The 23,530-nt window shown below is 51.1% G+C and overlaps 1 protein-coding gene across 5 annotated transcripts in view; it reads left to right on the forward strand.

The window, feature by feature from the left end:
* Nucleotides 1–23,530, forward strand: part of CLIP2 (CAP-Gly domain containing linker protein 2) — a 163,872-nt gene that overhangs the window by 109,325 nt on the left and 31,017 nt on the right. For all 5 annotated transcript variants that reach the window (XM_089772209.1, XM_075904303.2, XM_075904302.2 and 2 more), the window contains 4 exons: nucleotides 7,640–7,853; nucleotides 9,331–9,528; nucleotides 11,112–11,215; nucleotides 19,492–19,552. In XM_089772209.1, the coding sequence (XP_089628335.1) occupies nucleotides 7,640–7,853; nucleotides 9,331–9,528; nucleotides 11,112–11,215; nucleotides 19,492–19,552 (577 nt within the window). The remainder of the gene's footprint in view (nucleotides 1–7,639; nucleotides 7,854–9,330; nucleotides 9,529–11,111; nucleotides 11,216–19,491; nucleotides 19,553–23,530) is intronic.

The raw sequence follows: 23,530 nt of genomic DNA on the forward strand, positions 1-23,530 counted from the left end.
TCCAGATGCTTTGCAGGCCCACGAATGGGAATAATGACAGGGAAAGTTCTCGGGCCTTTTAAACCTGATCACGGTTGGGCTTGGATCAATGGTTGGGCGGGTTCTCATGGGGTCTGAAATGGTTCCTCGATGCCTGGTGTTCACTCCAATTTTTCAGATGCTCTGCAAAATCCTATAAATCTTTGCGCAGCTCTGCATGCTGTATTTAGGGCTGTAAAGAAGTGGCAGTTTGACTCAGGGTAGTAAATAAGGCACTAGGGCGAGCAACAATATTATCAAACGTTATTACTGCTTCAGGCCTTCCTCGGGAAACCCAGCTATGGTGGAGGCCAGAGGGTAACTTTGACAGTAGCATGGAACTGACAACTACTCAGTAGGCCCCAATTGCTGCTGCAGCGTCATTCATTTTCTGCCAGCCTGGTGCCTGCTGGCCATGAGCTTCTATTTGCAATAGGAACGGCTTTGTATTGTCCCACGCTAGCATGAAAGCATTGCAGTAAACTGGGGTAGGGAACCTTTTGTGGGTCGGGGGGCTGCTGATCCACAGAAGAGTCAGTCGGGGGCCGCACACAAGTGAGAAGCAAAGAAAGAAAAAGACGACAAACCCTCATTGATGTGGCCCCTGACTGAGGGGAAAAACACTCCCCACGTCCCCCCCCCATACACCAGAGCTTAGGGGGGCCCAGGCTAGTAAATTTTGTGTGCTCTAGCCTCGTGGTGGGGCAGCGGGGTGGCTGATATAGAGGCAGCAAGTGGGGGGGAGCGACTAATCGAATACAGGGCCGGCTCGAGCCATTCCCGCCCCCCCCCCAGTGCGCTGTGCACCTTACAGCTGTAATCGGGCACCCCCCTAGCTAGCCCCCCCCTTAATCCGGCCCTGGTCGAATAGCAACTCGACTACTCAATAAGCCTAGGTTTACGGGGTAGTCAACTACGCAGCTAGTCGCTTATATCCCTATTACACATCAGACATCCTTTAACAGTGATTTGCACTCATTCCCAGTCTGGACCCAAACCAAGCTAGCCCATTAGTGATGGTGGCCCTGTGTCCAATTACCAGCCTTCCCACGCCTAGTAGCTTATTGTAACAGCAAGAGGTTTTGGCGCTTTTGCAGAAGCCACGTTGATTTTCCTCCTTGCCACAATGAGATCAGCCCTAAGCAGTGATCTGTTCCAAGATCCGGGGCCTGCCTGGCAGCAACAGAAGGGGAGAGGAGTGGGGCTTGGGGTTTTCATTTTTGAAAAGATAGGACTTGAACAGATGCTTGCAAATGAATCATTTTCTCCTCTGGATAGAGAACAGGCTGTTCTGCGGCCTCCCATGTACATGGCATCAGCCTGTGACCGACACACACGCTGCTGCCCACGTGTGCAAGCCGTTTCACACATGGAAAGCGATCTTGGAACAGCTGCTCACATCTGGAGCCTGCCGACGTGTGCCAGGAAACTAGTGCTTGGCTAATATTAGCGTCCCTATTGGGCTTGTGTCTGAATTGTTGATCGTTATTAATTAGTCACTATTTCAGCCACACGCGGGAGAGATTTTGCTCCATCGTTTCCTGCCAGTGGTTCATTTCCAGCTTCTGGAGATGGCTCCCAAACCAGACAGTTTTGTCTGCCCTGGCTGCTGCGGTGAAACCAAAGGGTGTGACACGCAGAGGCTGCCTGGTGTTACTTGCTGAGGCATCTCAGATGGAACAGCTTGACCTGTGTGCCAAAGAGGCCCTGAGTTTCTGGCAATGTGGGTTTCCGGCAGCTGGCCCCCCAGGTGAGACTTGCCTTAATCTCTCACGGGCAGCGGGATGAGTCCATGTCCCGCGTGCAGACCGGCACTAACTGCCGAAACGGGATTGCACCTGAACGTGCCCCTCCCCCGTCTCCTCTCTTGTGCTGTTTTGCCTTCTTCATCTGTCTGCATCAGAATTGTCTTGTCTTGTCTTTTCCTCTCTCGTCTCCTTGTTCTGTCTTCCGTGCCTTCAGTAGCCCACCCGGAGAGGCGGTGAAGAGACAGGCACAGCCCTTTCTGCATGGAGTTTTCTGTGCTGGTGTTTCGATTGGAAAGTGGAATCATAGAACAGGAAGGGACCTCGAAAGGTCATCAGGTCTAGTCCCCTGCCCTCCCGGCAGCACCAGGCCCTGTCTAGATCATCCCTGACAGGCGTCTGTCCAACCTGCTCTTAAATAGCTCCAGAGATGGAGATTCCACAACCTCCCTAGACAACTTATTCCAGTGTCTAACCACCCTGACAGTTAGGAACTTTTCCTAATGTCCAACCTAAACCTCCCTTGCTGCAGTTTAAGCCCATTGCTTCTCATCCTATCCTCAGAGGCCAAGGAGAACGATTTTTCTCCCTCCTCCTTGTAACACTCTTTTAGGTACTTGAAAACTGCTCTCATGTTCCCTCTCAATCTTCTCTTGTCTAAACTTAAACAAGCCCAAATCTTTCACTCTTCTCTCCTAGCTCATGTTTTCCAGACTTTTAATCATTTTTGTTGGTCTTCTCTGGAGACCTTCTCCAACTTCTCCACATCTCTCCTGAAATGTGGTGCCCAGAGCTAGAAGGCTGTCCTCTCTGGCCAAAATTCGGTAGCAGCAGGCTCCCTCCCGTTCTTCCTCTTCAGGGCCCCCTACTGAGACCCCCACAGCCTTTCTGATCACTTGTTTGCGGGCGCAAAAGCAGCTCTATTCCCTTCAGCCACGCCCATCCCAGGCCTCCGAAGGTTGGTGCTTAGCTCAGGGCTGTACAGGAACAGTGTCCTCAGACATTCAGCCCATCCATTTCTGACCTACAGCTCCCTCTTTTCCTCTGTCTGGCCTTAGTTCATTCCAGCTCCCTGGGACGGAGTCTTTTGGCCTCCTCTCCTTTTAAAGCACTAGCATGCCCCGTTGCTGGCAGCTAGCGGGTTGGTTTCTCTTCCCTGCATTTGGGAGATCTCCCTCTCTCCTTGGGAGCAGGAGTCACCTTGTTGCAGAGCTCACAGATTGTGTGTCTGATCTGTCCCTCCCACGGGCTGTACCTCTGCCATGCTGGCTCCCTCTGACCCGGGCCACAAAGCACCTGGAGGAATTTTAGTTCACTGGCGCAAGGAGGGGTTGCACGTGCTCTCCCGGGGTTTATGCACGTGGCGTTTTGGCATGGATCCAATCGGCAGCCACGCCGCCTAGGATCCCCCTGCTCATCACACTGCACAGGCCTCTGCATCCAAACGGCTCACCAGTGAATCGCGGGCGTCTCCTGCGTACCTGAGGGAGCATCGCAGGGACGAGATGAGGCTGCCCGTGCCCCTGGGCTCTGCGCTTGGTACGGATCGAAAGCCTGTTGAAGATTAGGGGAAGATTCCCATTGGCTTCAGCTGGCTTCTGGGTTGGGCTCCTGGATATTTTACTTGTGCGGCAGGGTCCCACAGAAATGTCATTTATGGACAAAAAGGGGACAACGTACGGACAGACACGGACGCTGACTCAGCGGGATGATGTAGATGATCACATCACGTGGATCACGTGATTCATGTTATGGCACCTCAACCATTGAGCTAAACAAACAACTAAAACGTCCAATTTCTGCTGCTCCACAGTAAAATGGCTGAAGCAGCACAGAAGACATTTAACTGCTATAGAATAATTGCTGGGTTTTTTTTTTATTTGATTGCACTTTTACGAAATATACAGATACCTAAATTTTTTTTACAGACTTTACGGGCGTGTGCAATTTCGGCTAATTTTTTACGGACTGTCCGTAAATTGACTGACCGTTGGCAACCCTGTCGTGTAGACTTGGGAGACGTGTGGACAGTCCCACGAGAGAGTTTGTTGGCTGCAGTTGTTACAGGCCAGAGGTCGTACATGGTTACCTACAGCTATTGGGATACTCGCTGACTGCAGAGCCCTTCTGAAACTCTGCTGTCCGTGGTCATTTATGCCATGAGCCCGCCCGGATCAGCTCACTGTGCCCGTTAGGCCGGACTGGGTCAGACCAATGGTCCATGTAGCCCAGGGTCCTGTCTGCTGACAGTGGCCGATGCCCCAGAGGGAGGGGACACAACAGGTAATCCTCACGTGATCCCTCCCCTGTCACCCATTTCCAGACAAACAGAGGTAGGGACACCATTCCAAGCCATCCTGGCTAATAGCCATTGATGGACCTAACCTCCGGGAATGTAGCTAGCTCTTTTTTGAACCCTATTAAAGTCCTAGCCTTCACCGCATCCTCTGGCGAGGAGTTCCACAGGTTGACTATGCGCTGAGTGAAGAAAAACTTCCTTTTGTTTGTTTTAAACCTGCTGCCTATTCATTTCATTTGGTGACCCCTAGTTCTTATATTGTGGGAACAAGTAAATAACTTTTCCTTATTCACTTTTTCCACACCAGTCATGATTTTATAGACATCTATCGTATTCCCCCTTAGTCTCCTCTTTTTTTCTAAGCTGAAAAGTCCAAGTTTTTTTAATCTCTCTCCATATGGCAGTCGTTCCAAACCCCTAATCATTTTTGTTGCCCTTTTCTGAACCTTTTCCAATGCCAATATGTCTTTTTTGAGATGAGACAACCACATTTGTACCCATTATTCAAGATGTGGATTTACTATGGTTTTATATAGAGGCAATAAGATAGTCTCTGTCTTATTCTCTATCCCTTTTTTAATGACTCCTAACATTCTGGTTGCTTTTTTTTGACCGCCGCTGTATCCAAGTATCCAAAATAGCGATCCCTCGTCTTCACAGCAAGCCCATTATTTCGAGTGCGCTATTCCGACGTCTCTGCAAACCTCATTCCACGAGGCGTAAGGGACGTTTCAGAATAGCGGGTTATTTCAAAGCTGGCACGGTGTAGACCGCGGCAAGTGATGAAATAAGCTGTTTTGAAATAAGATTGAACGAAGATACACCATTTGCGTAGCTCATTTTGACCTGCGGTGCAGTGTAGACACCCCCTTACTGACCCACACGGACCGGGGCTGACCGTGCAGGTTGCTTTGGGTTGCTTTGTGCAGTGATCACAGTGGGCAAGAGTTGGGTTAAGTTTGAAGCAGGGGCAAGGACATTATTTCGCAAGCCCAGCTCAATATGCTCCCATTTTGCTGTGACCTGAACGCGAGTAGTTCTCTGCTCTGGGTTGCCTTTCCCTGAAGACAACGTGGGTAGAGGGTTGTTTGGTTTTTGTTTTTTTGACACAAGCATCTGTGCTCCTACACCACTCACTCTGCTGCAGGGTATGTACTGGAGGAAGGTCACCTCTATCTCAGTCTTTAAAAAAATCCCATGTCTTCCCTCATCCTCTTCTTCTGCCTCCCCATCTGGCAAACACCTGTCATCGCCTAACAGTGCTGAAAACAGAGCTGTGCTTGGTGTCACTCACACCAGCCCAAGATAACCACATCCCCAGCACTCACCTTCCCTCCCTTTTTCTTAAGGACAGATTATTTGGTTCAAAACCCCGTAGCAAAACCAAAACGCTTTCCCCATTCCCGTGTGACTAACAAAACCTGCATTGCTTGGAGAGGAGGGTAACCTTCAAGGGCCTGTTCTCATTCGCACTAGTGCTCCTTTCCGTGCTCGGGAAGTGCAAAGGGACCTTAACACGGGTGTGCATGTGATTTGCTTACCTTACGGCTCCTTTGTACTTTCAAAGTGGTGTAAAGGGGCCGCAGTGTAAATGAGAATTGGCGCCCAACTGTGGTTCCCATCCATTGTGATACCTGCTCTTTTTTTCCCCCTCGCTTGTTCAGGGTATGTCTAAACTACATCCCTCTTTCAAAAGAGGGGTGTAAATTAGACAGATAGAAATTGGAAATGAAGCTGGGATTTGAATTTCCCGCTCTTCATTTGCATAATGGCGGCCGCACGTTCTTTCTAAAAAGGGCTTTTCTAAAGTGAAACCGCCGTCTAGATGTGGGTTTTTTTGAGGGGAAAAAATGCTTTTTCGAAAGATCCTGTACTCCTCAAAAAATATGCAAATGAGGAGTACAGGATCTTTCGAAAAAGCGTTTTTTCCCCTCAAAAAAACCACGTCTAGACGGCGGTTTCACTTTAGAAAAGCCCTTTTTAGAAAGAACGCGCGGCCGCCATTATGCAAATGAAGTGTGGGAAATTCAAATCCCAGCTTCATTTCCAATTTCTATCTGTCTAATTTACATCCCTCTTTCGGAAGAGGGATGTAGTTTAGACATGCCCACAGTGTGCACAATGAAATCTGACTGGCCAATATTGTAGATCCATGCCCTTCTAAACCAGACCATTCATACCCTTCAGTGGTCTGATGCGATCATTCAAGTTTCACCTCCTGCCTAACACAGGCCATAACTTTCCCCAGAATAATTCCTGTTTGAGCTACACTCATCACTGATTCTAAAGCGGCATCAAGGGTAAAAACACTCCAGGAGGAATGTTTAAAACCAAAAACCCCATCCTCCTTTCATTGACTTTAAAAATGTGACATTATACAGTATGGGTGTCACTGCAAAAGGGGGTGTGTTTTGCTTTGGGTTGCGTTTGCTCCTGTGAACATGTTTATTTTATTTTAGCAAGCCTCTATTTTGGGCCTGTCCTCCTAGGGACTGTGCCCTTAACCGCCTCCTCCAAAACACCCGAAAAGGGAATGCTGTAGCCTGTTCTGCCACATCATCGGGCGACAGGGTTCGTGAGGACGCTGTTAAATCTTCTGTGATGCTCGATTCATTATCTCTTTTCTGTGATCGTCTGATCTGACTTCCTGTGCCACGGGCTGTAGACTATTTCCCAGAACTTGGGAATTCTTGGTTGGACTCCCAGCTAGGGATGTTGGATATAGTGTAATTGAATAGGCGTGTAACCACATTCAATCTTATTGGTTACACAACTATTCGAGAGTTCCTGGAGGCGCTCCAGGCCCCATTCCCAGGGAGCCCCTGCTACCCCGCGCTGCTGCCTCTGTGGGATGGCAGGTGGGAGCTGGTCTGCCGAGGGAGCTAGTTGAAAAACCTCTGATACAGAGACTGCAGTGCGGGGTGCTAGCAGCCCCTATCCATGGAGTCTGAGCTCCCTGTAGTCAGAGGCCAGTCTGTGGCAGCAGCCTCTGTCCTCAGGGAGCTCGTACCCCTCGTGGACAGGACTCGCCTGCCCCCACTTCCCATTGCTGCCGCGGGGAGGCAGCAGAACTGGAAGGAGCAGGCGGCACTGCAGAGCTGGTGCTGGGGGGAACCGGCTCCTACCTCCCCAACTTGCTTCCTTTGTAGGAAGCATCAAGTGAGGAAGCAGGGCGGGTGAATCTGCAGAACGCTGGCTTAAAAGCTGGCTTCCGGCACGAATTGGCTCCAGCCTGCCCCCCTCACTCTCCGCGCTGCTGCCTCTTTATCTGTGGCAGCAGCATAGGGATGGAGGGGGAGGCACATCCCGTGCTCGTGAGGCGCCTGCTTAAAGCCAGCTCCTCACAGGCACCGGCTCCCCGCCTCTTCCCCCTTTGCTGCCTCTGATACCGAGGCAGCAAGGTGGGGGAGTGCGTGTAGTCCACAAGACTAACTGAAGTCCAGACTTAACGGTTATTCGTGTCGTCGGCTACACGTCGACATCCCTACTCCAGTTCTGTCTGGATGCTGCCCAGTGTGGAGGGCTTTCTAGGCGGGGGCAATCGCCTTTCTGATATTCTCTCTTTCTCCTGCTCCAGGTACTTTCAGTGCCCCCCCAAATTTGGCCTCTTCGCTCCCATTCACAAGGTGATCCGGATTGGGTTCCCGTCTACCAGTCCTGCTAAAGCCAAGAAGAGCAAGCGGATGGCCATGGGGGTGTCCGCCTTAACTCACAGCCCCAGTAGCTCCTCCATCAGCTCGGTCAGCTCCGTGGCGTCCTCCGTCGGCGGCAGACCCAGCCGGAGCGGATTGGTGAGAACCTCTTCTCGGACCGAGAGCAATCCTTCTCTGACCTGGCAGAACTGAGCCTTCAGCAGGCGCCCTGGGGTTGCTCCGACTGCCCTGCCAGCAGGGAAATGGGAAGCGCGGGGGAGACTATGATTGGTCTTCGCTTTCCTCCCCTTGGAGGGAGCTCGGACTCCCTGAGCATTTGTGGTCACGTAAGATCCCGGGACGCTGTTTGCGGGGGGAAGGGCACCAGCAGGGACATGTCCACAACCCACCCTGGAGAATTATACTCTGCCTCCCGCAAATGCCATCTAGACTGGGACAGTGTTTCATTTTCTGTCCCACCTGGTTGCAAAAGCAATGCCCTGTAGCACACAACAGCTGCTTCCTTCCCGCTTCAGAGGTGGCTGCAGTTTGTTGTGGGGGGAAGGAATTCCTCTGAATGGCGTGTGTCGTGCTTGGGGGTTCCTAAGAAGGCCGGCCCCGTGGGAATGCAAAATAGCCTTCCGAAACGCTCCAGTGCTAGGACATACAGGAGATCAATGTTGACCACTCTCAGCGAGGCACAAACAAGTGTCACCCTGGGCCGTGGATCCAGCTTTCGCAGGCAGCGATGGCCCTGGCAGCTGAGTTCTTATCGCCTGGGCTTTTTTCAGTGGCTGTCCTAAATAAAGCCTATGTGTGAAGAGAAAGCAGGTCTTCAAAAGGTCATAAGAACGGCCACACTGGGTCAGACCAAAGGTCCATCTAGCCCAGTATCCTGTCTGCCGACAGTGGCCAATGCCAGGTGCCCCAGAGGGAGGGAACACAACAGGAAATCATCACGTGATCCCTTCCCTGTCACCCATTTCCAGCCCCTGACAGACAGAGGCTAGGGACACCATTCCTACCCATCCTGGCTAACAGCCATTGAGGGTCCTAACCTCCATGAATTTATCTAGTTCTATTTTGAACCCGGTTAAAGTCATGGTTTTCATAACCTCCTCCTGCGAGGAGTTCCACAGGTTCTGTGCTCTGCATGAAGAAAAACTTCCTTTTGTTTGTTTTAAACCTGCTGCCTATTCATTTCATTTGGTGACTTGTTCTTAGGTTATGGGAACAAGTCAATAACTTTTCCTTGTTCTCGTTTTCCACGCCAGTCAAGATTTTATAGATCTCTATCCTATCCCACCTTAGTCCCCTCTCAAAGTGTGATCTTCCCTGCCCCTTAACCTTGTCCCTGGAGAACTCCCTTCCCAGCGCTGCCCAGAAGAGCTGCCCGTCTGCAGGGTGTTGATCTGTGATCTCATTCTGACTGGGAGCCTCACCCCTTCCAGCTGAGCCCTGCGCTCCCAGCACCAGCACAGGGTCTGGGGGCTAGCGGTTTGATGGCTTTCACTGCCCTCCAGTTCCAAAGGGGCACTGTGTGCACAGGCACTCGGGCTGGCTGGTGAAAGCTGTCTGCCTGGGCAGGGGTGGGGGGAGCAGAGCTACAGACCCCCGTCTTTGCTCTCCTCTCCAGCTGACGGAGACGTCCTCGCGCTATGCCCGGAAGATCTCCGGCACCACCGCCCTGCAGGAGGCCCTGAAGGAAAAGCAGCAGCACATCGAGCAGCTGCTGGCAGAGCGAGATCTGGAGAGAGCGGAGGTTGCCAAGGCCACCAGCCACATCTGCGAAGTGGAGAAGGAAATTTCCATCTTGAAGACCCAACATGAGCAGGTGAAGCATGTGGCCGGGGCTTGCAGGGACCCTGCCTGTGTGTCCCACTTGGTAGGCGCCTCCCATCAGGAGCCTGCACCTGGCACCCCATCCCCACTCTCTCCCCAACTCCCTGCCTCAGGTCACAACCCAAACCTTCTGCACCCCCTCCCACACCCCTGCCCCGGTCACATCTCCCTGCCAATCCCTGCAGCCCCTCCCACACTCCTCCTCCAAGCCAATCCTCTTCTGCACACCCCCCCAGGCCCTGCACCCCAATCCACTACCCAGAGCTCCCTCCTGTACCCAACTTCCATTCTAGATCCTGTACCCGCTCCATTAATAGCCTAGAAAAGTGCGGCCCTTGACCATTTACCAAGTTCTTGGAGTGTTCCCCCATTAAATGATTCCCCCCCCCCTCGCTGCAGAGACAGAATGCCACCGGGAGGTTGTGGTGGAGGGGGAAGACTCTGGTACAACCCCCTTTCCTGCTGGTATAGCTGGCTCCATTCCAGGGGGTGGTGTTACCTACTTGAGTGTCGAGTTTCTTGATCCAAACTTAGGCTGTTTTGTGTTGCTTTTGCACCCAACGCAGCCAGACAGCTGCCTAACGGGTACCCCCGGGTTCTCCCATCACGGATTCTTGCTGCCTACTCAGCTGCTTCCACCGGCAGGGTGGGAAACGGAGAGCCAGAGCACAGAGTATTCCCGTGTGCGTCTCTCGGAGCAATAGTGGTGAACGCTGGCATGGCAGGAGCCTCTCTGCTGGTGACAGGGAATTTCGCTTTCCATGAGTCATTCGGTCCATGGTGCCTCTGTTTCTTGCCATGCCACCAGATACAGAACTTCTGTCAGGGAAGTCAGCAAATAGCCCCCTGCTTTGAGTGCTATTTGATCATGACTAGCACTGGATGGAGAGTCAGAAAAATTGTGCAAGGATGCTTGCACAAAAGTGAAACCCATTCACTCCCCTTTTTCACAAGCGTTTGTGCCAGTGGAGTTTTGTTCACATTAAACTGTATACGGGAATGGCTGTAAATTCAACATTTCTTAGCTCCATCTGGGTAGGGGTGTTTACTCTCGCATGGCTACTGACTATTCTGATTTACTCCAATTCCGTTGTCCACTCTGGAAGCAGAAACAGTACCATGTGCCATACGTGTCCAATCACATGCCAGCCAGAGACCTAGAAGAAGCTTGCAGACTCTCATACACCTTAAATTGTCTAAAGAGTTCATCAAACCGTTGCCAGTAGCAAATTGATTCATAACATTCTGTCTCTTTGTGAGTAGCTAGAAAAAGGGCGTCGGATAACTTGTGCACTCCAAATTGTTCCCCCAGCCTGCTGGCCGGGGCTGGGTTTGATCTGGTGACCTAGGACCAGGGTTTCAAAAATGCCCTGGGCCAGATGTCGCATGTTCAGAGTGGATATCTGGAGTACACTCCTCTTGGGACTCCTATGTGCTGTGCTCCCTGGAAAACCTGCTCCCTAGAGATGAAAGCCTCTACAAAGGTCACTTACCAACCTCCTGCGCTGTCCAGGTCGGTCCCCTGTCCCGTGTTTAGTGAGCGTGTGTGCAAACGTGACTGGCTCTCTGTTACAGTACGTCGCCGAGGCGGAGGCGAATCTCCAGCGAGCACGGACCCTAGTAGACGGGGCGCAGAAGGAAAAGGTGGAGCTGCTGAACCAGCTGGAAGAGGAGAAAAGGTAACGTGATGAACAGACAGCGGGGTGGGAATAGGAAGCAGAGGTAATGGCAGCATGGAGCGACCGGGGAGCGAGGCCGTAGGGTTTCATGGGGGGCATGAGATGATGCTGAGCTCTTCCGTGATGCTTTTCAGAGTCCCTGGGCTCTGTGACCTGCCTGGCTCCCTGAGGCTAACCCGTGCCAAACGCATTGGACTTAACATGGCAGCGGAGTTGTTCTCTGTGGCGCCATAAGCAGGCGGTGGAGAGTCTGGGAAGTCGCTGACTGAAGGGAGAGACGTGGATGGCAATGGAAATGAGTTGTGCCCCGAGTGCTGCTCGCCGCTGAGCCGTCTGCGCTCCTGGGGTCGGGGGCTGACGTGCCGAGGCGAATGGCAGTAGGAGGGCAGCGTTTGGCGGGCTAGAGTTCCTCGTTCCTTTGCCTGGCAGGGTTTGGAGGAGACGTGAAGTGGGACAGTTCCTGGTGTCCCTTGTAGCTGCACCTGGGCTATTTCTCTTTCTGTCCTAAGTTAGGGCGTGAAGGTTTAACCGGGTAGCCAATTAAATGGGGGTTTACATCTGTGAGGTAGTGTCAGTACGTTGCTGTGCTTGGGCTGTGGATGACCCCTACTGGCCTCGTTCTGTAAGCACGGCCCAGCGGGGGTCGCCTTGAGGGCCCCCATGACCGTGACCTAACCGGTCCTACCGGTCAAGGGAAGAGATGGAACAAAGGAAGTGAGTGTTGGGGGAAGTGTCAGTTTCTGGCTGGGAAACATGAAGGGAACAGATTAAGCTGGGTGCTGAGGGTTGGGGGGGGGCGATGGACCCCCTAACCCAAGGGGTCTAAGGCTGCCTGGCTCTGACTCCTGTAGCCACATCATGTCTATGCTTGGCTGTATCTTGGAGAAGCAATAAACCCTTCCTGTTCTACTGGCTGGCGGAGTCTGTTCACGCTGCTACAGGGGTGCAGGGTCGGGGGGATCCCCGACGCACCATCACAACATCCCTCGTATTCAGTGTTCTCAGCCAAATCAGCTCCATTGCTCTGAACGTAGAGGACTCTGAAGAGGAAAGTCATCTAGGAACTGGACTGGAAGGGCCCTGCCGAGTCCAGTCCCTGGCTATCGCAGTCATCCTTTTCAGAACTGTATCAAGCTCCCTTTTCAATCCACTTGGGTTGTTTCCCGCACTACTCCTATTGGGAGATTGTTCCCAAACATCCCTCTTAAGATGGATACCAACCTTCTTCTAACTCCCAGCCTCCAGGTATTCATGGCCAGTCTCTTTCCTGGACAGAGAAGGGTATGGGAAGCTTTGCGCTTAGGTGGGGGATCGTTTTGGGTCTCATCCAAAAGGACTAGTGAGATTAGAACCACTTGGTTGCTGTTTAATGCATGTCGTACTTAGGGCAAAACTCGCTATCAGCCGCCGCTCATGGCTGTTGTCTCTGAAGTGCTGCCGTTCCCAAGATTACACTGTACAGAACTCAGCCGTTCCCCAGCACTTCAAAGAGCGTTGCTGGGCATTAGAGGTATTAGCCTGAAGGAAAAGTCATTCAAGGAGCCATTTGGCATGAATATCTTTGGAGGAGGAGGGATGAGATGAGGGTGTCATGTCTGAGGCCTAGTAAACCGAACAGTGCGCCTCTGTATATTGCGAGTATCCAGTTGCATGCTGGGTAGGCCCTGCTTTGTTGTTCAGTCAGTCTTCCTCACGCCGGTGAAGAGTGTCCGTGGTACTGCACCAAGACAATGTGCTAAGCTAGGGACGATGAACCTTTTTTGGGTTGGGGGCCACTGACCCATGGAGAAATCAGTTAGGGGCTGCACACAAGTGATAAGCCAAGTGAGACCCCTTCCCCCAGCTGAGAAGGAGGAAGACAGTCAATAAACAAGGTAAATACAACTTAGATGGGGCTATAAGGTAGGTGCATAACTGGCTGGATAACCGTACTAGAGAGGAGTTATTCATGGTTCACAATCCTGCTGGAAAGGCATAACAAGTGGGGTTCCGCAGGGGTCTGTTTTGGGACCGGCTCTGTTCAATATCTTCATCAATGATTTAGATATTGGTATAGAAAGTACGCTTATTAAGTTTGCAGATGATACCAAGCTGGGAGGGGTTGCTACTAATCTGGAGGATAGGGTCATAATTCAAAATGACCTGGACAACTTGGAGAAACGGTCTGAGGTAAATAGGATGAAGTTTAATAAAGACAAATGCAAAGTGCTCCACTTAGGAAGGAACAATCAGTTTCACACATACAGAATGGGAAGCGACTGTCTAGGAAGGAGTATGGCAGAAAGGGATCTAGAGGTTATCGTGGACCACAAGTTGAATATGAGTTAGCAGTGTGATGCTGTTGCAAAGAAAGCAAACATGATTCTGGGATGCATTAACAGGTGTGTGGTGAGCAAGACACGAGAAGTCATTCTTCCGCTCTACTCTGCGCTGGATAGGCCTCAGTTGGAGTGTTGTGTCCAGTTCTGGGCACCACATTTCAAGAAAGAGGAGGAGAAATTGGAGAGGGTCTAGAGAAGAGCAACGAGAATGATTAAAGGTCTAGAGAACATGACCTATGAGGGAAGGCTGAAAGAACTGGGTTTGTTTAGTTTAGAAAAGAGAAGATTGAGGAGGGACATGATAGCGGTTTTCAGGTATCTAAAAGGGTGTCATAAGGAGGAAGGAGAAAACTTGTTCATCTTGGCCTCTGAGGATAGAACAAGAAGCAAGGGGCTTAACCTGCAGCAAGGGAGGTTTAGGTTGGACATTAGGAAAAAGTTGCCAACTGCCAGGGTGGTCAAACACTGGAATAAATTGCCGAGGGAGGTTGTGGAATCTCCATCTCTGGAGATATTTAAGAGCAGGTTAGATAAATGTCTCTCAGGGATGGTCTAGACAGTATTTGGTCCGGCCATGAGGGCAGGGGACTGGACTCGATGACTCTCGAGGTCCCTTCCAGTCCTAGTATTCTATAATTTTATGATTCCTCATATTCCCCTCACACACCAGAGCCGAGGGAGGCCCGGGCTAGTAGATTTTGTGCGCTCCAGCCCTGCGGGTGGGTGGCAGGGGGGCTGGAGCAACAGTGCTGCTCCCCAATGCTGAGCCTCGGGGGCCAGATTTAGGCAAGCCAGGGGCTGCGTCCGGCCCCTGGGCCTGAGGTTCCCCACCCCTGTGCTAAGGGGAGCACTGTTCCCAGATTTCCCCGCTGAGTTGGGGTATGCACGTTTATGAGGGTTACTCTTCGGAGGGGGGTTGATACTTGTCACTGTGCTACCTGTGTTACATGGGTTCTCCCATCTGACAGTTTCCTCCCCATGGAACTCTCCCGCAGGGTCGAGGTTCCCCAGGGCTGGGTTCTTCCCACGCTAGAATCAGATGAACACTCCCCCCACCAGAGCGCTTCTGAGGGGCCCGGTTATCAGCACTCCCACGCTGACCCCTTGTCTCTGGACTCCGGAGGCTGGGTGGACAGCAATGCCGAGCTGTGACCCTCACGTGCCCTTGGATGCAGTGGGCTGGGTTAAACGGCACTTGGAGCTGCCAATTTCATGTGCCCCCCTGTTTCAGCCTGTCTGTTCTGACTTTCACGCCACAACCATTCTGTAGGTATCCCACTTGATGAGCAAACTTCACAAGATTCGGGGGCCACAGGGGGGTCTTTAGCTTGGGTACAAGCAGCGTTGTTGCAGAGCGAATGGGGGAGCCAAAAACAATCCCTTCTCCCTCCGAGAGGGAGGGGGGCAAGCAGCTTAGCCATGAAAGTTATTTATTTCTAGGTAGTCACCATATAAGGGGAACCAAACCAGCAAACCAGTTACAATATTAAGTCTAGCTTAAATCTGATTACAAAAGTTCAGGCTAGCAAACCATAACCCAGCACATAAGTCAGAGTCGGGAGGCTGTACCGAGCGAGAGGGATCTCACTAGTCTGTGAAGGAAAGTTTGGGGTTCCCACGTGGCGGGGTGGGGCAGAGTGTTGGAGACCGGCTGAACAGAGTCCCCAGCACAATCAGGCGGGAGAAATTGAAGTCCTCGTAAGTGGCGAGGAGTCCTGTGGCACCTTATAGACTAACTGCAGTGTAGGAGCATAAGCTTTCGTGAGCAAAGACCCACTTTGTCAGATGCATGTAGTGGAAATATCCAGAGGCAGGTATAAATATGCAGGCCAGGATCAGGCTGGAGATGACGAGGTGGATCCAATCAAGGAGGATGAGGCCCACTTCTAGTAGCTGATCTGGAGGTGTGAATTCTGAAAGAGAAGAAGCTGCTTTTGTAGTTAGCAAGCCATTCACAGTCTGTGTTTAATCCAGAGTTGATTGTGTCAAACTTGAGGATGAACTGTAGCTCAGCAGTTTCTCTTTGAAGTCTGGTCCTGAAGTTTTTTTGCTGCAGGAAGTTTTTTTACTTCAGGACCAGACTTCAAAGAGAAACTGCTGAGCTACAGTTCATCTTCAAGTTTGACACAATCAACTCTGGATTAAACAAAGACTGTGAATGGCTCGCTAACTACAAAAGCAGCTTCTCCTCTCTTGGAATTCACACCTCCAGATCAGCTACTAGAGGTGGATCCAATCAAGGAGGCCCACTTCGTCATCTCCAGCCTGATCCTGGCCTGCATATTTATACCTGCCTCTGGAAATTTCCACTACATGCATCTGACAAAGTGGGTCTTTGCCACAAAAGCTTATGCTCCTACACTTCAGTTAGTCTATAAGGTGCCACAGGACTCCTCGCCACTTTTGCAGATTCAGACTAACACGGCGACCCCTCTGATACTTGAGGTCCTCATGGAACTGAGGCAGAATTTAGCTCCAGGCATGGGCACACTTTATTGAGTATGGGCAGGGGGTTTTGGAGGGACACAACCATAGTTCAAGGAGAACACTAGATTTGTTTAGGAGTGAATTGATGGCTCAAGGGAGTATTCCAAAGGGGTTTTGTTCAGCTAGACCAGGGGTCTCCAAACTTTTCAGCCCGAGGGCCGCATTAGCTATCAAACAGCAGTTCGGGGGCCGACTACACACTTGAGGTCCAAATAAAAAACAATCAAAACATGGATGTTGTTTTTAATTATGTATTTAATATTATTTTATTCAGTTATTATTTAATAACACATTCATACACTACACATGAACACCTGTATTAGTGTGAATGGTGAAATTGTTTCCTGGATGCCAAAATAGCAGACATTTCTGGCTTTAGATTTGTTGTCCCTAACATCAACAGTGACCTGAGATTATCATCGGACAAGTTTGTTCTCAAATTGCTCTTCACGTATTTCATTCTTGAAAATGTTTGTTCACACAGGTATGTTGTTCCAAAGATTGAAAGGTACCTTGATGCAAAAGTTTTGACATTAGGAAAGTCTTCCTTGGGCAAAAACTGGTAAAAACCCACCAGTCCTATTTTGAACTTGTCCCTAAGGAGGTCATTTGCTTGCAACTCAATGACTTCCAGCTGCAGTTCATCTGGGCAACTGGCCACATCTGCTTCAAATGGGTTTTGAAACAATCTCACTTCTTCTGCCTTTGAATCCAAAAAGGTCTCCACGGGCCGGATGAGAGGGCCTCGCGGGCCGCATCCGGCCCCCGGGCCGTAGTTTGGAGACCCCTGAGCTAGACAATAAGAACTGATCGTTCCTTCAAGAGAGCTCCTGATTCAGTGAGGCAGTTCCAGGATTTTGGGTACAAACAGAGGATTTATTATTAGAACTGGTCTGATGATGACTGAGCTGGGTGGGTTCAGTAGCATCCGGAGCAGAGATTTGCCACCCGGCTGTGCTTTCCTGCTTTCCATGTCAGTTCTTGCCGTGGAATTGCTTTTCTCCATTCTGCGTGTGCGCCAATGGAGATACCGTCCTGGCCCAACTTCAGTGCAGAAGAGGTTCGGGGTGTTTCCTTAATCCTGCCCCCCTAGTCCGGAGGGGCCTAGATGGATCTTCCCCTGCCTTTTCGCTGCTTTTTGTAAGTCTCCCTGAGTATTCTGCCCAGGCTCCCCAAGAACACAGAGCAGGTAGGGAACAGCAGCAACCATTTCCGCTCCAGCGTTATCTGGAAGTGGCAGATCTTCTAGCACGGCAGGGTCCGGTCAGTGTGACTGAGAATGAGCCGCACGTGGCCTCTGCTTTCTTAGCTTGGCAAGAGACAAAGGGTAAGACTCTGCCAATATTTCTAATAGCAACTTGATACGGCCAGGCTTTGAGAGCTGTCTGCTGCAGGAAGGGGAGGGGCAGCCTGAGCCGGCTGCACCCTTGGAAGCACAGATTGATACAGCAGGAGGCTGTACTATGTTGCCAGTACCTTTGTTTTCTCCAGGGCCGCGAGGGTGGGTTATTCTCAACGGCCGAAAGGAGAGCGAATCCTGAATCGCGTTTGGATCGTGCCCTGACATTGACCGAGTGTGCGCTCGTTAATGCTTGAAAGGGGTGAGACTGACGCATTTTGGGAAAACTGGGCAGTCAGCAAAGCCTTTCTCTGAAATATCCCGGTTAACTTCTGTCATCAGAAAGTAGAGACACTCCCAGCAGGCGGTGCGTCTGAGCCAGGGGTGGACAAAAGGGCCTCCGCGGGCCGGATCCAGCCTGCCAAGGGGGGTGGATCCGGCCCGCAGAGGCCCTGGTGCTCCCCTTCCCCCAGGCCAGTTAGGGCCTACGGGCAGGGGAGCCCGCAAAGCCGCCTCGTGCCCTGCTAGGAGCACGCTGCTGGCAGGGGAGGTGGGGAGAACGGAGGAGGCTTTGCGTGCTCCCCCACTCCCAGGCCCTAATTGGCCTAGGGGCAGGGAAGCGAGGGAAGTCTCCTCCTACGCTAAGGGCATGGGCACCTTGGGGGAACTTGGGGTGAGGCAAAGGCACTCCCTCCCCCCCAGAGGAAATATCTTGGCCCCGCCCCTTCCTGTACAACCCGGGGCCTCTTCAAAAATTTCCGAAGTGGCCCCAGGCAAAAAATGATTGCCTATCCCTGATCTGAGCCCTATAACCCTAGTTATGGGACCCAACCTTCTCCGGAGACATTTCTTTCCTACCCTGCTTTGCGAGGTGATAATCATAAAGGCAACTGTGGGAAGAGGAGTTGTCCACCGAACACGCGGTAGCGTCCCTGTGCCTGTGCCCCAAATCTCAGCTCCTTCAGACAGTGCCCTCCAAGGACACGTGCCGGCACAAGAGACTCGTGTTGCTGAATGCGCCGAGAGAGAAAATCTGTAGTCAGCCAAGTGAGCCGGAGACTCCATTTACAAAAAGCCTTCAGCTCGTGGTGAGAGGATCAAGATGTTTCCCTGGGCTGTGTCTGTGGTGGTTAAAAGGGAAATGGTGACTTTTTATTTGAAAGACACCCCATCTGAAGATGTTCCCTCATGCGCAGGACTCGTTCCCAGCTCCTGCTCCATGCTACAAGAAGTAAGAGATTATTTAATCAGAAACAGCTGAGCGCTTGCCTAAGCAACAGCAGATGCCTCGTCTAATTGGAAGAGGTTTATACAAGGAAGCTTATTTTTGAAGTTTGATATTTACATACAGAGCTATTTTTGTCCATGATGGAGAATCACTGAGTTCTTACATCTAGTTCCCAGGGCAACATCCTTCGCACAACTTGGTTTAAAAGGAATCTGATAGAAGAACAAAGAAGGCTGAAAAGGCTGAATTTGCCAAGGAGACTGACTCGCAATTGTATCATTAGTGGGGTTTATTTTTATTGTGGAATTGTGTGTTGGGGGTGGGTGGGAAGCTGTACAACATTAGTGTCTTGCGATGAGTTGTTCTGCCAGCCTGGTTCATTGTTCCCGAAACGTGTGTGAAATGCTGCCCATCGTCACCCATGAAGGGAAAAGCCCTGATGGTCTGTGAATATCTGGCAATGAATCCTTCGGCTCTTGGCGCTGGAGTTTCCCATCACTTGCCTGCAAAATGCATCAGTGAATAGCTGGCCTAGAAACTTGGCTCGGTCCCATGAGGCCAGTGAATTACGGTCAAAAGCCAACTCCTCCAGTAAAACGCCAGTATCCAAATGGAGGTGTATAGTACAGCAGCCTTGCTCACTGGAGGAGTGTGGTATGGCACATTACAGACAGAGAAGTATCTGTTTTGCATGAGTTATGCTAATTAACGCATTCCCAGAGTTCTACAGGGACTGCTTCACTTCTGCAGAGGGGTTTGCATATATGGTGTATCCATACCCCACTTTTGTGATCCTCCTGTGATCCTTTTGTTTTTTGAGAGGCCTTTTGTGGCAGCTACTTAATGATAAATGTGTAATCCTGGCATTACTGATTTTGGCCTTTTTCCCCCATCCCTGCAGGAAAGTGGAGGACCTGCAATTCCGAGTAGAGGAAGAGTCCATTACCAAGGGGGATCTGGAGGTAATTTGCAGCACACTTACTCTAATGTATTGTCTGCCGTTGAATTTGCAACTTTCCTTTGACAATTTCTGCTGCCTTTTGCTCCGCTCTGTGGCCAGGCTGGGTAAGTCATTGCGGGGTGGGCCGGAGGGGTTACATTGATAGTGAATAGCAGAGACTGAATTGTGAAAAATTCCCCCCAGTGTGTTAGCTGGTCGTTGTTATTCCTAGAGATCCACTTGAGGGTAACCATGACCAGTTGGCCTGGTTTTTAAATTTGACTTTGTCCTAAGTCATTAAACATCCACATTAATTAAATTGTGGGTTAATACAGTAGAACATCTCTTTTCCCACTGTCCAACCCTTGGCCTTAGCCCGTTGCTCATTATTAGCAGGTTCAATCAGGTGTGTGATCCCATATCCAATGGGAGAGCAGCTTCATCCCACCTCCCTTCTGGGTATGCCGCAAAGTCTTCTCTAGGCCTTCATCCTCCTTTCCATAAAGGAAAAGCAGCGTCCAGAATCTCCCCTTCCCTTTTCCCTAGGCTCTAGAACGAGGCTCGTTAAGTCAGCCAGGAGTGCGGAGGGAGCTGCTTCAGAAATCAGTAGTTCAGCAGCAAATCAATAAAAGGCCGGCACCTGGCTGAGGAGGCCAACCCTCTCATTACGCAGTGCTGGAGTGTGGTGTGTTTTTTCTGGACAGGAGAGAAACAGAATGGCTTTGGGCCCCTTTAAGAATTAATCGCTGCTTTTTATTGAGAGGAGATGACCCAGCAGCAGAATGGGGGGGAGGGAGGGGCGGATTGAGAGTGTGCAAACCAATACTGTGCAGAGAGCTTTGCTGAAGCTTTGCTTTTGCCATGAGCAGTGGCTGCTGGATTTAACCAATCGGGATCATCAGGATGGAGCGGGGCTTTTGGAAGGTGGGTTTTTTCTGCAGAGAGAGACACCTTGGGGTGGGTCTTCACTGTGCCGTTAACTTGGGATATTCCTCAAGTGTTGCTACCAACCTCCACACCATTATTTGCACAGAAGATCCTCTCACCCATGCTTAGTGCTGTCAGCCCAGGCTACCTGGCCCAGCCGGGGCTATAGGCTAACACCCGAGTGAGATGCTCACTCAGGGCTTGTCTCCTCTTACAGGGAGATTGACGCGGTGGAGATCTCCCAGGGTTCGATTTAGTGGGGCTAGTGAAGACCTGCTAAATCGACCACTGATCCTGCTCCCGTTGGCTCCAGTATTTCACCAGCTCGCGGGGAGTAAAGGAAGTCGACAGAAGAGTTTCTCCTGTCGACCTCCTGCTGTGGGGATGCTGCGGAACTTCAGCCTAAGGTGCATCAACTCCAGCTAGTTATTCACGTATGTGGAGTTGCATTATCTTAGGTCAATTTTCTCCCTAAGTGTGGACCTGACCTCACGCTGGTAACCTGCCCCCTTTGCAGGGAGGGCACAGGCTACACCACTCAAGTGCTGCTCATCCACCAGTGCCTTCCCACAATTCCTCTGTGCCCCTTGAGGGACAGATGAGTTCCCCCACAATTCAGTGGGACAGATTTGTGGAGTGGCACAAAGAACCATGGGGTGTGCCCCCCGCAGTGTCAGTGAGGACAAGGTAACTTGGCATGGCTCAGCCAGCAGGGCTGCTCATGTCCGAGCTAAGAGGTGCTGATCATCTGACTTAATATCTCTGGGGTGAAGACAGACCCTAAGGCAGCGGTTCCGAACCTTTTGCGGAACACGTACCCCTGGGTCTCAGCTAAATACATCTCGTACCCCTCTCGGTAATAACATTTTTTTTATAACTAAATTCAATAAATTACCTGTACTTGAACCTCACGTACCCCCTGAGAAGGCTTCACATACCCCTTGGGGGTCCATGGACCCCCGGTTCAGAACCTCTGCCCTAAGGGATTGAACATGATGGGGTGGTTGAGATTTTCAAAAGCGCCTAAATGGCTTAACCGGACGCCCTCTTGAAAGTCAGCTGGACTTGTGCTCCTGGGTCAGGTTTTGAACTTTCCCAGAGGGCTTTTCAGTTCTGTGAACACGTGTTCCCGAGGAATTGTGCTGGGACGGCTAGCTGGTTTCATGTAAAGCCACCCTAGGGCCACCCAATGCTTACCACTCTGTCTCGACCAGCTGTGTTCAGCTGTGAACTAGCCCAGCGGAGGTAAATCTACACTGCAAGTAGACATGCTCGGCTGTGGGGCTCAAGCGTGTGAGGCGTTTTAAATTGCATTGTGACTGTGCAGCTGGGGCCACAGCCCTAGCTCAGGGATCCTCCTGCCTTACAGGTCAGCCAGCGTGGGCCAGTCTTGGGTTTTTCATTGCAGTGTAGAAACGCCGTAGAGGTTAAAAGCCCAGTAACCCATTCTCTGCCCTCCCATCTTTTCTACCGCTGGCCATCTTTGGGGAGCGGTGACTGCAGCGTTTGGAACCCAGGAGGTTCTGGGGTTCATTCTTCATGAAGAGGCTCTTGCACATCGTCCTGGCATGGGGGGTTCTGAGGCTGCCAAGCACCATCACCTCCCCGTGGAGTAAGCATCTCGTGTGTGTCTTGGTTCTCGGGGCTTCGGGAGGAAGTAACCAGAAGTTTCTTCTGAACTCAGCCTACTTGGGCAACAGAGACTCTAAAAAGCATTCGACTCCGTGCCTGTGGGGCGCACGTAACAGGCATGTTAGGGTTTTAAATAGAGCCTGACCTACCTCAAAGGCTGCGATGTTAGCAGCGACGCAAACGTTCCCAAGGGCCTCTGTGCAGGCCGTTCTGTAAAACCGACGGCTGTGCTCCCAGCCAGCCGTGCTTTAGGCATAGAGGTGACATTCCGGCACATCCCATTGGGAGAGGGTCACCGTGTCCGCATGCAGTAGCATCCCTCTCTGCGAATGAGCAAGCACAGCACAGTCCGGAACATTCATTCAACCGCACTGTCCAGTGGCCGGACCTTTTACTGCAGGGTGTGAGCAAGGTGAGATGCTGTATTTGGGCAGGAAGGGCCCAGCGCAAAAAGGTGACACAACCAAGGGCAACACTGTGCAGGTTAGACGGGTTTTTTGACCACCTGGAGTCTGTAGCTGCAATTTTAGCCGCAAAGCTCATATTCAGATGGGGGATTCTCTAAAAGTCAGAGATGTCTGCGTGACGGGGGAGTCAGCACCCCAGGAGGGGGTCTTCTGACACCTCACCCTGTCACCGTGTGGATTTTTAGGGAGGAACTGTGAAGTTTGCTTTCAAACGCCTCGCAAAATGAGATGAGAAATTTCTAAGCAGGGTGCTACTGCTTTAATATTTAGCCCTTAGAAAATGGGAGGCAAATGCAAGAAAGCACTAAAGCCTGTTTTTAATAGTGGGTGAACTTGTCATAGGAAATGTTAAAATCTTTAGGAGTTAGCGTGGGGTGCTCCTTTGCTGCAATTCAGGATAGGGCCCATGTATTCTCGTTAGAGATTAGCTATTCATATAGCACATCGTTTGTGGGTAGTAATTAGGGTTAAAGTGGGAGCTGAGCCTTAAAGTTTGGATCTGGATGTCCTCTGATTGTGGAGTTGTGTGGATCTACTCTAATTAGGGCTGGATGAAAGGGTTGGTATGAAATAAGAGATGACATGTGAGTTCATCCTGATGTTGAAAAAAACTCCTATTTGAGGTCTGGAAACAATCCTTGAACTTCTTTATTTTTCATTTCCTGACGCCTCTGGTCTTCCAGGTTCTGGCTAACAGCGGGATGACTGGAATGCTAGGAGAAGCTGCTCTGTGGTATTTCCAGTTGAGTCACAAACAGAAGTACCAGCATCCAGAATCTTGTGAGAGAGCCGGGGTGAAAGTAAAAGGGAGGCCTACCAGTGTGCTCCGCACTGGAGTCCTTGGCAAGGGGGTAGGCTATGGGTCCCCAGAAGGGGCGGGGTCTCTTCCAGCCAGCCCTTCATGGCCTCTGGTACCATGGCTGGCAGGCAGGAGTCCTGGGGCTGCAGCAGTGATTTGAGGGGCTCAGTGCTCC

The sequence above is a fragment of the Pelodiscus sinensis genome, chromosome 21 (assembly GCF_052426305.1).
Source record: "Pelodiscus sinensis isolate ZL-2025 chromosome 21, ASM5242630v1, whole genome shotgun sequence".
In the NCBI taxonomy this organism is placed as follows: domain Eukaryota; kingdom Metazoa; phylum Chordata; order Testudines; family Trionychidae; genus Pelodiscus; species Pelodiscus sinensis.